Source organism: Myodes glareolus, chromosome 4, assembly GCF_982192425.1.
Source record: "Myodes glareolus chromosome 4, mMyoGla1.1, whole genome shotgun sequence".
Taxonomy (NCBI): domain Eukaryota; kingdom Metazoa; phylum Chordata; class Mammalia; order Rodentia; family Cricetidae; genus Myodes; species Myodes glareolus.
In genome coordinates, this window is record NC_142029.1 from 66,529,659 (window position 1) to 66,544,226 (window position 14,568).

Consider the following 14,568-nt stretch of genomic DNA (forward strand, 5'->3'; position numbering starts at 1 on the left):
TATTGATATGAAATGTCATCATTCCCCTTAGACAGAGATTTATTTTTGAACATACATAAGATTCCACTGTCTTCCCACACAGTATGAAGGACATCTTCTATCTAGATTGGAAAGTTTTGCCACTTTAATGCAAGTTTTATGTTTCATGTGAATATTTTAAAATGAGTTCTGAGTATAAACACTTCATCGACTATGTTAATTTACAGAAGAGAATGCTCTTTACAAAAGCACATTTTTCAAGAGTTATGTAGAAATAATGTCTGCCCTTAATATCTTCATTGTACCAACACAGTCCATTTGGTGATGTTTTGTTTATTTTGTAGAAAAATTCCATATGGGAAGATCACATGAAAGTCAACTTTGATGGAATGATTTACTTGTCTCCTAACCTTCCTTCAGGTTAAACTTTTCTTTACTGTCAATTAAACTGAACATTTTAAACTATCCAGAGAGATAGTTTCCACAATATTTCCAAGAAGTTCCAGAAAAGATAAAAGAAGCCATAGAAAGAGGATTCCATTGTCTGCTCTGCACTGTCTGGAACCTTCTTCCTAACTAGTGTCTCAATAACCACTTGCTCTTTTTTCCTTGACTTAGCTGTCCTCACTCTACTTGGACTCAACAAATACAGTATGTCTTCATTTATCAATAAAGCAGTCTTTATTAGCCAAAATATTACTGATACACAGTCATTGTGGGTGTTAAGAGTAATGTGAGATGAATAAAACAAGTGATATGCGTAAGAAAGTTGCAATGATATGCACAGAAATTTAAGATTCATATAATAATATGATTTTTCAGAACCTTGAATGATTCTTTGCAGGGAAATACTCTTATTTACTCACTGTCTGTCTTCTTGGCTCCCTGTTTAATGACTTTGTTGGCACAGTTTCTGCCCTATAACTACTTTTCTATAATTACTAGGCCCTTAAATATTCAAATTGTTACAATTTTAATTTGGTAGATTAACTCAAATCCCTACCACAAAAAGAAAAACAATAATAAGAAAAATAATCTAAAATAAATTAACCACAGCAACACTAGACACATGTGTACCCCAAAGGAAAATCATAATGAAGTTTCAAACTAAAATATTCTCTTATGCTCTCTTATTTTCTAAGTAATGACACATATATGCCAAAATAATTTGAATTAATAACATGCTGAAAACCTGGAACCATTAAGTAATTTTCATTAAGTTACTAATTACCAATAAGTCAAACCTCTCACATTGGCAGTTTAAAGAGTTCGGTTACTTTCTAAGGAAGATTTAAAGAGAAGAACAGAATTAAATGTTTGAATTAAACATTCAATGACATGCATTCAAAATGAGAAAACCACATAGAGTGTATAATGGCATCCTAATATTAATTCATTTTGGAATTTTGAAGATCTATTTTAATTTATAAGAGGAAATAATAGGTTTGTAATGATAGGAGGTAATAGGTAGTCCTTTTAGTAGTATTATGTTTAAGTAAAAAAAATAGAAAATGATGGAAGTGACAAAAATGAAGACAGTAAACTCTGAAAATATTAAATCAAATCCAAAAGTCTCAAATATATTTTTATGATAAAAAACAGCCTATGTTTTATAAATATTTCAAATGTTTCTACTTGTTGAAAAACTGAAAAAAAGTAAAAATATGTTAAAAAATTAAAAGAGGTAAAGTTTTCTACTGAAACTTTGTCCATGAATAGAAACTTTCTCTGTGCCAAAAATAAGAAGAATAAATACAACCCTGTACAGTCAAAAGTTCCTGCTGATCATGGTTTTCTTAAGGGCAAATTTAATGTCTTTGTTTCTCAAGCTGTAGATTAAGGGATTTGTCATGGGAACGACATTAGTATAAAAGACAGAAGAAAATTTCCCCTCTTCCATAGACCTTCCTGAAGAGGGTTTGAAATACTCAAATGCACTTGAACCAAAGAACAGAGAAACAGTAAGGATGTGAGAACTGCAGGCGCTGAAGGCTTTGGACCTTCCCTCAGATGAACTGATTTGAAAGATGCTGAAAAGGATGAAACCATAGGAGATAAAGATAGTTGAAGTGGGAACAATGACATTGATGGTTCCAACAACAAGAAGTACAAGCTCATTCATATCTGTGCTTGTGCAGGAGAGCTGGAGCAAAGGAGGAACATCACAGAAGTAGTGGTTGATGATGTTGGCATCACAGAAGGTCAGTCTCAGCATGCATGCAGTGTTAGCTACAGCATTAGAAAGCGCAATAAAGTAGGAACCAAACATAAGGCTCAAACATAACTTAGGAGACATGACAACATTATACAACAGTGGATTACAGATGGCCATATAGCGATCATAGGCCATTGAAGTCAGCACATAGCATTCAGATACAGCAAAGAAAATAAAGAAATAGACTTGGGTCATACATCCCATGTAAGAAATGTCATTCTTCTTTAATAAGAAGTTCATCAGCATTTGGGGAGTGAACACAGAACAATAACAGATGTCTATTAAAGACAAGTTAAAGAGAAAAAAGTACATAGGAGTGTGCAGGTGAGAGTTCAGCACAGTCAGAATTATCAAACAGAAATTTCCCAATGCAGTGACAAGATACATTACTAGGAAAAGAAAGAATAAAAGCATTTGGAGTTCAGGCTGGTCTGTTAATCCTACCAGAATGAATTCAGTCACCACAGAGACATTTCTTGCATCCATTCTTCTCTAAGGGAATCTGTGGACACAGAAAATAGAGCTGTATTAGAGGATAATTCACTCTCTTCATGATCCTGCCCACTTATGACTTGTTTGTTAAGATTGTTTATTCTAGACCGGACTAATGACCTAGAATACCTGGCAGAGCCAAAAAAAACTATCTTAAGTCAGACAGCAATTGATAATGAATTTCCTTATGAATTCTGAAAAGCATCACAAGCTAAAGAATACACAAAGGATTCAACCTTACCCCATCTCCAGTCTTCCCTCACTAGAGCCCTACCTACAACAATAACATTGCATTGAGATGCCTGGACCAGTACATTGATGGTTTCTCCTGAGGATTCCCTTTGCTGTGGTGCAAGTGAAAAACATGTGCCTAAACTAAAACTGGAAGAAAAAGAGAGAAGCCAGGCAAGAACATTCCCTGTCCCCTTGTCACAGAGTCATGAATCTGGAAAGTCTGAATTTTGACCATGCAGAACCCCAGTGAAGTTGTTGCAAAGTGGGCAACATCTTTTAACACACTCTGGTTGCCCTGAATGCTTTTGTCTGCTTGTTTTACTTTATTCTCTTTGTGCTCAGCCAAAGAAAGAAATTTGCCAAAGCCCATCATGTATTTAGAGAGAAATAAAGATCTAGGAATCAAATAGAAGGGAAGATCTCAGATGAGTTAGCGAAAAATCAACTGTAATCAGAATATATCAGATGAATAAAATGTCTTCAAAATAAAAGAAAAATGAGCAAAAATTTATTTTATAAAAAGAAGACAGAGGAGAAAAAGGAGAGTTATTAATATATCTGGAATTCAGAACTCACAGTTTTCAGACCATTTCTTAGAGCAGTCTTATTTTCTCATTTCTCTGTTTATATAGATAAAGATTTCAGATCTTTCAATTTAAAGAAGTTACACATAAGACTTAATTTTTCCTGGACCAATTTCTGAATTACAAAACGGCATTTGTTGTTAAGACTTGAATCTTTTCTGGAAACAGAGAAAGTGGCCCTCTAAACTCAGGATGTGTGTGCTTATAAGCAGGGCAGAAGTATGTCCAGGCTTTTCCTCAGAGGAGAGCATTTATATTGAAAAAGGAACTGAGAAAAATGTAAGCCACCCTTGAACATGACCCTAAGAGACCCACAATTACACTCATCCTTTCCATTCACTCTAGAGAATGTACAGTCCATAGTGTAGATATTGAGATACATTCTTGCCTCTCCAATTATCTTGATATCTGAAGGGAAATCTGTGCTTGGGGTTTCTTTTCTCTTCCTGCAATTAAGTGAGAATTATTCATAGATCTTGCGCCTGACAGTAGTCTGTGTCTAAAATTTGTAGAGAGTTGTAGGAAGTTACCTCCAGTGCTGTGGAACTAGAGACATCACAGGTGCTATTTAAAAAAAAAACCTATATTTCAGAAAAACACTGATACCAGGAGACATGCTAACATGGAAAGGGAAAATCTCAAGGGGCCTCAACCTAAGAATGAAAACTAGTTAAAGAATCTTGAGATGGCTAAAAATCATCTTTTTGGGCCATGTGGTGGTGGAGCACTCCTTTAATCTCAGCACTCGGGAAGCAGAGACAGGGAAATCTCTGTGAGTTCGAAGCAAGTCTGGTCTACAAGAGCTAGTTCCCAGACAGTCTGAGCTGTTACACAGAGAAACCCTGTTCTGAAAAACAAAAACAACAACAAAAAGGAATAGTCTTTTTTTTTTTTTGGAATGAAACATATTCCAATTAGTTCTCCAGTGTCAAGTGGTCAGGTATGAACTCATACAAAGTAACTGACATTCCTTGGCTTCATTCTCTTCTATACTAACTTGAAAGAAAATATAACATTGGAGCATGTTTTCTTTAATTTTCTTTGTGTTTGATAAATATACTAAAGTGTTCCCTGTACAACTTACAAAGGCTCACTCTAAAGAGTTTCGAATGAATCAGTTTTCATTAGCACTTTATTCATATTGACAAATATGCAGAAGCTGAATTTGCAGTACAGCTGGATACATTTTCAGCAGAACTTTACCATTTCTACAAATTCTTATCCTATGTGGCATTTTTAGTATCTTAGAATAATGTTAGTAAAATCCTTGGCTGGCTGGTTTCCATTATTTTCATAAAAAACATGCACAATTTTTTTTATCAAATAATGGGACATAATTTTCCAAATAATCAAGTAAATTCACAGTAGAGTTGCATTTTTCTATTGTTGAAAAGGTTTTTATTTTGCAAAAGTATCTTGTCTTTGAAAGTATAACTTAAAACAAATACTCTCTTCTCTGCATCTCAACTGTGGAGTAAAGTATCTCCTTTATTTGCCAATGTGACATATACAGAAGGCTGCTTAACAATGATAACAAATATCTCATTTTGCATCTGCGTGCTGCGTGAAATGTATTATGTTTCTGATGTATCTATATGCAAGTAGTTCAGCAAAAAAACACTGTAACCATCTGCTGACTGCTTGTTAAGGACACCAGTGTTATGAGGAAATTAAAATACAATTAAGAACTGAAGATACTAAGTGATCTAAAGGCTTCTGATATTCATGGATTGGTAATTTTAATACTGTGAAAGTGGTCATCATAACAAAAACTATCTATAGATTTATTAAGAATTCCATCAAAATCCCATTGCCATTCTTCATAGAAATTGAAAATCCATGATTACCATTTTTATATACATATTTACATAAAATAACTTAAACAATTGTTGGCTTGCATTTTGCATATAATTATACCAATTTCTGAAGTGACCCTAAAAACTTTTTTGACAATTTTGTGTAATTTACAAAAAGAGGTAATTATTATAAAATAAAAATATTTATAAGCTCTAAAATTTGAATATTGTCTATCATGGAATAGTAAACATTTAGTTAATATATAACAGGTTACATGAATATAAATAAGTACACCTTTGTCATAAATATTGAAGTTTTCCTTTACAAATTGAGAAGAATAATATACATTTCAGGAAACTGCTTTAGTGGCTGAGAGATTGGATCATTGGATCGCTTGCTGCAAAAGGGTGAGGGCCTGAGTTTACATCACCAGAATTCATATAAAGCTGGATATGATAGTTCAAATCTGTCATCTCAATATTTCTAAGGGTAGAGGAGGGGAGAGGAAGAAGAGAAAAGGAGAGGAAAAGTTTGGAGACGAAAGGAGGGGAGGGAAATTCTTGAAATTGAATGACCCATTAGTCAGAGAAACCGTGGAACTCTATCCCAAAAGAAGATGTATTGACACCCATATCCACAGATTTCAAGGGGTTCTTTATCTCTCTCTCTCTCTCTCTCTCTCTCTCTCTCTCCCTCTCTCTCTGTCTTTTTCTATCTTTCTCAATGCCCACATATCACCAACACACAAAAATGAGAAACTTAATTGTATTAAGATAAATTTCTTTAAATTATCAGTAACTCCATTGTATGACTTGTCATGTGTTTTATATTCCTTTATGTATGGTTTTGTAAAAGATTTTTCAGTTGAAAAGGGATTGCAAAAAGACAAAGTTAAAGAATCTCTGATCTAGTGCATGGTTGGGTGAATAGAGTCTATAATTATGTATTTCAAATTTTCTGGTTAGTTTTGCCAAATTGACCCAAACTAAGTCACCTAGAAAGAGAGAACCTCAGTTGAGGGATTGCTACTGTCAGATTGGCTTGTGAACTTGAATTTGGGGCAATTTCTTGGTACATGATTTATGCAGGAGGGTCCCGCCCATTATCAGGAGCAACACTCGTAAGATGATGTAAACAGAGCAATCCTTAAAAAGCAGGCCGCTATGAAGCATTCCTCTATTTTCTCTGTTTCATTTCAACTTCCATATTCTTGACTTTGCTTCCCTCACCGATGGACTGTAACCTATATGCCAAGAAACCATTACCTACACCAAGTTTTCCTTAGCAAGTATTTTATCACTATTTTATAGTTTGCGACCAAGAGACACTTCCCTTCCGTGGTTTCTATTCATTACTTTCAGTCTCATAATATGATGGAAAAAAGGAATTTTTTCACCGTATCATATACACACATTTCAGCACATTATTCTGTATCTTAAACTTTCTGTCTGATAACATTTTCTGTCAATTTCACATACTTAAAGCAAATAAGTCAAGCATATACCATTTTATAAGAATAAAATAGAGAATGATAGCTTGGCTGGGTATAGTAGTCTGGGTTTGCATCCATGGTCTCTGATCACCCACTGATACAAGGGGACTGATCTAATGAGAGTTTACCAAGGCCAGTTGGACTGGGACTGAACGAGGACACGATCCAACCAGATTCTCTGCATGTGGCCGGATTCTCTGAATGTGGCTGGCCCGGAGTCTTTCTGAAAAGCGATTGACAATGACACTGGGACTTGTTTCCTCTGCATATACTGGGTTTTGCGGATCCAGTCTGTCTGGACACTCACCTTCTTGGACCTGGAGGGAGGGGGGAGGAACTTGAACTTCCTACAGGGCAGGAAACCCTGACTGCTCTTAGGGATGGAGAGGGAGGAGGAGAGGGAGTGGGGGGAATGGGAGGGTATTGGGAGGAGGGGCGGAAATGTAAACTCTTATAATTTAATAAAATTACTTTAAAAAAAAGAATAAAATAGAGAATACAGAGCTGCCAATAAAATGCATTAACAAAATAGAGATTAAACTTGTACCCAAAACTACAAGAATGAAGACCCATGTGTTCATTCAAACCTTTCACATTGTCAAGGCTTTTTCTGGACAATTTTATCATCCATGGCTTTTGACTATACTCTCACTAAGGTGGGTCATAGCATCTCTTGATACTGTATCTGGAATTTATATTCTTGATTTGTCCTAATAAAAATTTCTTGTGTGTGTGTGTGTGTGTGTGTGTGTTTCATAATTCTGTGAACAAGGCACCACAAATCTGCAAACGCCCTGACCTACAGACAACCAGTAAACCTTGAAGAAGACAAAATGATGGACTTGACTTATACAAGGTTAAACATGATTTAACTCTGGTGTCTTTGCAAAAATAATTCTCCTTTCTTCTTTCCTTTCTTCATTCCTTGCTTCTCCCCGCCCCCCTCTCTCTCTGCCCTGCATCAGAGATTGAAGATTTTCTGTAAGGTAATAAAGTAGTAAAACATTGTTCACCATATTCTTTTTCATAGCACTTCTCTAACTTTTAGATACTGTACTGGATATTTTCTTGTTACTGTGATATAATGACTGAGAAAGCAAGTTGAGTGATTATTCCTTTGGGTTCATAGTTAAAAGATATATCCCAACATGCTAGGGAAGCTATGTTAGTAGGAACATGAGGTAGCTTGGAATATTGAATCCATGGCCAGGAAACAGAAATATGAAGTCCACTGCTAGCTGGGTTCTTTGTCAATTTTAAGGACAAATTGTTTCTTTTCTTTTCTTTCCTTTTCTTTTCTTTTTATTTACTCTTTGTGTCTTTCACATCATATATTCTGATTACTCCCCCAAGAATAATACAAAATAAAATTTAGTAGAATAAAGGGGAGGGGGAAAGAGAAAAGAAAAGCATTGTCATGCAAGCTGCAGTGTGACATAGTGAGTCACATAGTAAACCTCTCTATCCATACCTTCTTACATGTAGGCATTCATCACAAAAATTATTAGTCTGGCTTGATGCCCCTGGTCTATGTTACATCATAAATACTGTGCCATCATTGAGTATTGTCTTGCCACCTGTGTCCTGGATATCCTACAGTCCTAGATCTGCAGGACAGACCCACAGTCTCATTCCCTTGTCTCAGCTAATCTCAGATGAGTTGGATGTTGAGGTAGACCAAAACATAATCTTGATTTTGGGCCTCAGAAGTTGCAGGGTTAGTCAGTCTGAGAGCTGGATAGGTTAAGAGCATACCTTTTCAAGTCCTCATCCTTAAGAACCAAACTCTTTATGAAAAGTTATCTCTTTAGTCCCAGTATTTTACTTTTTTAGTATTCTGGTATACAGAATTATTTTCTTAATTTTATTTAAGACTGTTCATTGCTAATTCATGGAAATTCCATTTTTTAGTGTTGACTCTTATTTGTGAAATTCCCTGTCTAATTTCATGTACTCTAGTTATTATGATTTTCTATTTAATACCACATGCTTTGTGAAGAAATATTTATCCTTTATACTTTCTAATTTGATATATTTTGTTTATTTTTCTTCCCCAATGACTTCATCTAGAACTTTTTATACTGTGTTAAATAAAAACAGTAAATTGGAGCATCAAGAGGCAGTTCAGTGGCTAAGCACACTTACAGAACATGTAGAGGTTCATGGTTTCGTTTCCAGCTCCAAAGTCAAGTGACTCACAATTCTTTATAACTCTGGATTCAGGCAATATTATGTGATATTCTGGACTCTGTTAGCAATTTCTAAGACCTGATCATCGATGCACAGGCACACAGGCATACGCAAATTTCAAGGAAAGTGAGAAGGGCATTAGATTGTTTGGACAGAGAAGAGGAAATGGAGAAATGGTATTATCATAACATCAAAACCCTGGAATAAAGTTTAAAAAAGTATGAATGTACAATCCTGAGAGTATGGTGGTGTTGTTAATATCTTTGTGGCAAATTACAGTTCTCTAATTGAACTTAAGACCCATTCATCAAGACAGGAATGATGCCTGGTACTGGAAATTTAGCTAAGTGCCCAGGGATAGTGAAGTCATAGATCAAGGAGAAGAACCTGCAGCTATCCCTTTACTAGACCAGCATAATCCCTAGTTACATTATAAATAATTTTTCTTATACCCACAGGTAAGTGCAGTCCTCACCCTTCATCGAGGAAACATTTCCTTTCAACAAGTGCACATGATTAGAGAAAACCACAACCAACCACTATACAGAATTATATAGCCCAGTCCCTACAGATACGTCATCATAACATACTTAAGGTTCAAGAAATCATTGGGAAAAAAGTGGAGAAAATATTGTGAGAGCCAGAGAAACAAGAAGTTTACTGTGAGATCGTGTCCTCAGAATATCAGAAGCTATACCATAATGTTTCTCCAGCATAACCACATTTCTAAACATGAGGATAACAAGGGCAACAATAAACATCCTACAAGATGCCTTCAAACCTCTACAAAGAACTATAGGCAATCAACGATGGTTTGAATGGGAGAAATAGTCTTTCCCATTCAATGGCATGCCAACTGGTCATCCAGTACCACATGATCAGTCCTGAAAAACATATACAAGTAACATTATACAGATTAATCAGGTTTTAAGTACCATACATGTATATAACAACAATTAATTAAAAAAGAGGTCATGAATTTGAAATTGAGCAAACAGGGACATATAGGGGGTTTTTAGAGAAAATAAAGTGAAAGGGAAATAATGAAATCATATTATAATATGAAAAATAATTTTTAAAACAGAGTCTGCTTATGTGTGACAATGAAATTGAAGGGTGTATATTGACTTCTATAGATGGTGTGCAGATACAAAGAACATCAGTTCTGATCAATGCTGTAAACATATATTGCAAACAAAATAAGAAACCACACAAAAAACAGCAAATGTCACAGTAGTGTTGTTTTCCCTGGCCATTTTCAGGACTTATTGTCATTACTGGAGAAAGAAACAGAAGTTTACAGTTGTAGTAGAAAAGCAATCAAGCCTTTCTTCAGAATTGTTCTTAATATGTTATATTTTAGGCATAGAGTTTTATGTAAATGGTCAAGAAGAAAAAAGCTGTACTCCAGAAGGATCATAAGAGAGGTTTTACAAGACTAGAGTTTTCCTCTACTGTTATGAAGAAGATGTAAGGTTAGTTTTCATTAACTCATGTAATAGTATCTCAGAATATAACATTTTGTATTTTAAATGTTCCCACCACTAGTACTATTAATTCTATAACTTGAAAATATTGAGAATTTTAAAATTTGGAAATTTTTGTATATTCCTCTTATCAGTTTCATGTTATCAACTCTTAATCTGAAGTCCTTATTGTTTTACTATACCTTTACTATAACTTTATGATAAGTAGTATTAACTGTATTATTTTTATTATTTTTCAAAATTTTGTTTTATTTGACTGTTATAATCTAAATTCTATCTAAGTTCCACCCTATCAACTAGGCCAAGGCAGTTTCTTTATTAATTAACCAATGAAAACAATACACAAACAGAAGGAACTCCTATACCACCCTTTTATTTGTGTTTTCACTTTGTGTTTGATTTTCAGTGTTAGAGTATAATGTTCAGGCTGCATGTGTTCTAGATACATGTATACTCTTATTGTATCTAAATTTAACAGTGAAATTTTTATACACTTATAATTGGACCAAAACATCTTCACAATCAGCAATAAAATTCTATTGTTCACTCAGTCCAAATTACACAATTTCAGTATTTGTGCACATATACTTTAGCAATTCTTATTACAATATAAAGACAACAACTTGATTTGATTTATACTTTTTTCTTTTTTAAATTTTTTTTTATTAAAAATTTCTGCCTCCTCCCCTCCTCCCACTTCCCTCCCCTCCCCTACCCCAACTCCTCCTCATTCTCCTACTTCTCCAGGCCAAAGAACAGTCAGGGTTCCCTACCCTAATTGGGAAGTCCAAGGTCCTCCCCACTTCCCCCAGATCCAGGAAGGTTAGCATCCAAACAGACAAGGGTCCCACAAATCCTGTCCATGAAGTAGAATCAAAGCCCTGCACCATTGTCCTTGGCTTCTCAGTCAGCCTCCACCATCAGCCACATTCAGAGAGTCTGGTTGGGATAGTATTTCATGAAATGAGAAAAGTGACTATGATATGTTAATGGTTTTCGTATTTTATGCAGTATGAACTTGTAATTACTTACCATCACTTCATACTGTTTTCTTAAAGAGGTTATCTGTGTTCATAATAGATTAGTTTATGATTTTCATTACAAAGGTTAGTGTGCTTAACTGTTCTGCTAAATGGATTTCTCTATTGCTTCTGGTAGATAGTATTGCTGTAGTGTCATTTGCTGGATAGATGACGTTCTGAAATTGTCTCCTGAGCTATGATGCCTGGCACTGTTTATGGGTCTACTGGAATCGAAAATGAAACTTTTGGTAATATTAATGAATCTGGAAATTATTATATTTAGTGAGGTAACCCAGTCTCAGAAAGAAAGGGTCCATGAGAGGGGAGAAAAGAATTTTTTAAAGAAAAATAAAGAAGAATTTTTAAAAAACAATGTATTAAAATATAATAACAAAAATTACTTTGTATGATAATTAAAAACAAAAAGCAGCTGCAGAGTATAAGTTGAAGGTGAAAGAATGAAACATCTCGCTGGAGAGATGGCTCAGTGATGAAGAGCACTGACTGCTCTTCCAGAGGACTTAGGTTAAATTCCCAGCACTCACATGATGGTTTAAAATCACCTGTAACTCCAGTTCTTGGGGATCTGATGCCCTCTTCTGGCCTCCACAAGACCCAGGCATGTACATGTATATGGTACAGGCAAAAACCCCAAACACAACAAATAAAGAAATGAATAAAAAGAAGAATTAAACATCTAGTGGTTTTATTAATTACGATCATCCACTGTGATCACAGATGACAAAGGACAGGAAGGTTTTAAATTTTGTTTGCATTTCTTTACTATAGTGATTTTCTTTGGATTTAACATTAGAAATTCAAGTGTCTTCATGATTTATACTTTTAGTTTATTCTTCCCATTTGAGTTTTGTGGTATATTTTATCAGCATCTAGCCCAGGATTTGACTGGAATTAAAATCCCACTTGCTAACCCTAAAGCAATCTGTAACACCTTCTGTCATGGTGTAACTTTTGAAAGATTTTTCTGAGTAGACTGAGATATTGAAAAAGATTAATTCACATATACAGTCCCTAAGCATCACAGGATCATTCAGATTTTGGAACAAAAACAAATCAAGGTCATAAGATAGAATGACAAAATACCAATTATTATTTCTTCTGAAACCAACTATATGTTCAAATTAATTTCACAAACATTAAACAAGGGTATTCTATATTTCAGAAAATGATGATTATGTATAATGAAAAACTGAAGTTGGTACATTTTCAGCATTTTGTTCTGGGTCCAGTAACTTAAAAAATAGTAATACTCTAATCTATATATGTAATTTAGAGGCACTATCAATTTGTTTTTCTTTCAATATATTAAGAATTAATGTGGAATTAATGGGCCAATCTTTTTATATATCTATGATAACTGATTCTTAGGTGGGATATTACTGTTTCTTGGTTTATAGGGCTTTACTTTTTCAATTTTCCTATTTCATTCCTAAATTAATCACCACAAATGCCTGATAAAGGTTATACCTTATTTTTCATCTCTGATTTATAATAAGTAGAACCTGGATAGAGAAATATTAACTAATTTCTTCATCTACTGTATTAATGATTCAATTTCAGAGACTCCAACTCTTTTACTTTCTTTTTTTTAAAGTAATTTTATTAAATTATAAAAGTTTCCATTTACGCCCCTCTTCCCAACACCCTCCCACTTCTCCCCTCCCTCTCCTCCTCCCTCTTTGTCCCTAAGGGCAGTCAGGGTTTCAAGCCCTGTGGGAAGTTCAAGTTCGTCCCCCCTCCCTCCAGGTCCAGGAAGGTGAGTATCCAAACAGACTGGATCCCAAAAATCCAGTATATGCAGAGGAAACTAGTCCCAGTGTCATTGTCAATGGCTTCTCAGAAAGACTCCGGGCCAGCCACATTCAGAGAATCCGGCCACATTCAGAGAATCTGGTTGGATCACGTGCTGGTTCAGTCGCAGTCCAACTGCCCTTGGGAAACTCTCATTAGATCCGACCCCTTGTATCAGTGGGTGATAGCATCCCTCGCAGTCCTTCATCATTTTCTTCGTCCTTCTGCTCCTCATTTGGACCTTGGGGGGCTCAGTCCGGTGCTCCAATGTGGGTCTCCGTCTGTATCGCCATCCATCGCCAGATGAAGGATCTATGGTGATAAGCAAAATATTCATCAGTATGGTTATGGGCCAAGGCCGGTTCAGGCACCCTCTCCTCTGTCCAGAGAACAATCTGGGGATCTCTCCTTGGACCTGGGATCCCATATATAATTAAGTTTCCTATAAACCCTAAAATGACTCCCTTAGTTGAAATATATTCTTCCCTGATCCCATATTCATCCTTCCTCCCTTCCCCCCATCCCGGTCAACCGAACTTTCTTCATTCCTCCCCTACTCCCTTCTCTCTAACCCTCTCCCCTTCCAACAACCCTCCCAACCCTCCCCCATGCAACCAAGGTTACCTGGGACTCTTGACTATTTCCTACCTTCTGGCGGATAGCTAAATAATCTTCATCAGGTTCGTCTTCTTATTTAGCTTCTCTAGGATCACGAATAATAGGCTCAAAGACCTTTAAATTATGGATAGAATCCACTTATGAGTGAATACATACCGTGTTCCTCTTTTTGGGTCTGGCTTACTTCACTCAGTAAAGCGTTTTCTATGTCCATCCATTTGCATGCAAAATTCAAGATGTCGTTATTTTTTACCGCTGAGTAAAACTCTAATGTGTATATGTTCCACACCTTTTTAAACCATTCTTCTATTGAGGGGCACCTAGGCTGTTTCCAGGTTCTGGCTATTACAAATAGTGCTGCTATGAACATAGTAGAACAAATGCTTTTGTAGTATGTTAGGGAATCTTTAGGGTATATTCCCAAGAGTGGAATTGCTGGGTCCTGAGGGAGATTGACTCCCAGTTTCCTGAGAAACCGCCACACTGATTTCCACAGTGGCTGCACAAGCTTGCATTCCAACCAACAATGGACGAGTGTTCCCCTCACCCCACATCCTCCCCAGCATAGGCTATCATTGGTGTTTTTGAGTTTAGCTATTCTGAAAGGTGTAAGATGGTATCTCAAAGTGGTTTTGATTTGCATTTC

At 35.7% G+C, this 14,568-nt stretch overlaps 1 protein-coding gene across 1 annotated transcript; it reads right to left on the reverse strand.

Moving 5' to 3' along the window:
* Window positions 1-1,747: 1,747 nt before the first annotated feature.
* LOC125389112 (olfactory receptor 8B3-like) lies at window positions 1,748-2,680 on the reverse strand. Its single transcript, XM_048417524.3, has one exon. It carries the CDS (start codon window positions 2,678-2,680, stop codon window positions 1,748-1,750), a length of 933 nt encoding a protein of 310 aa, XP_048273481.3.
* Between the last annotated feature and the right edge of the window lie 11,888 nt (window positions 2,681-14,568).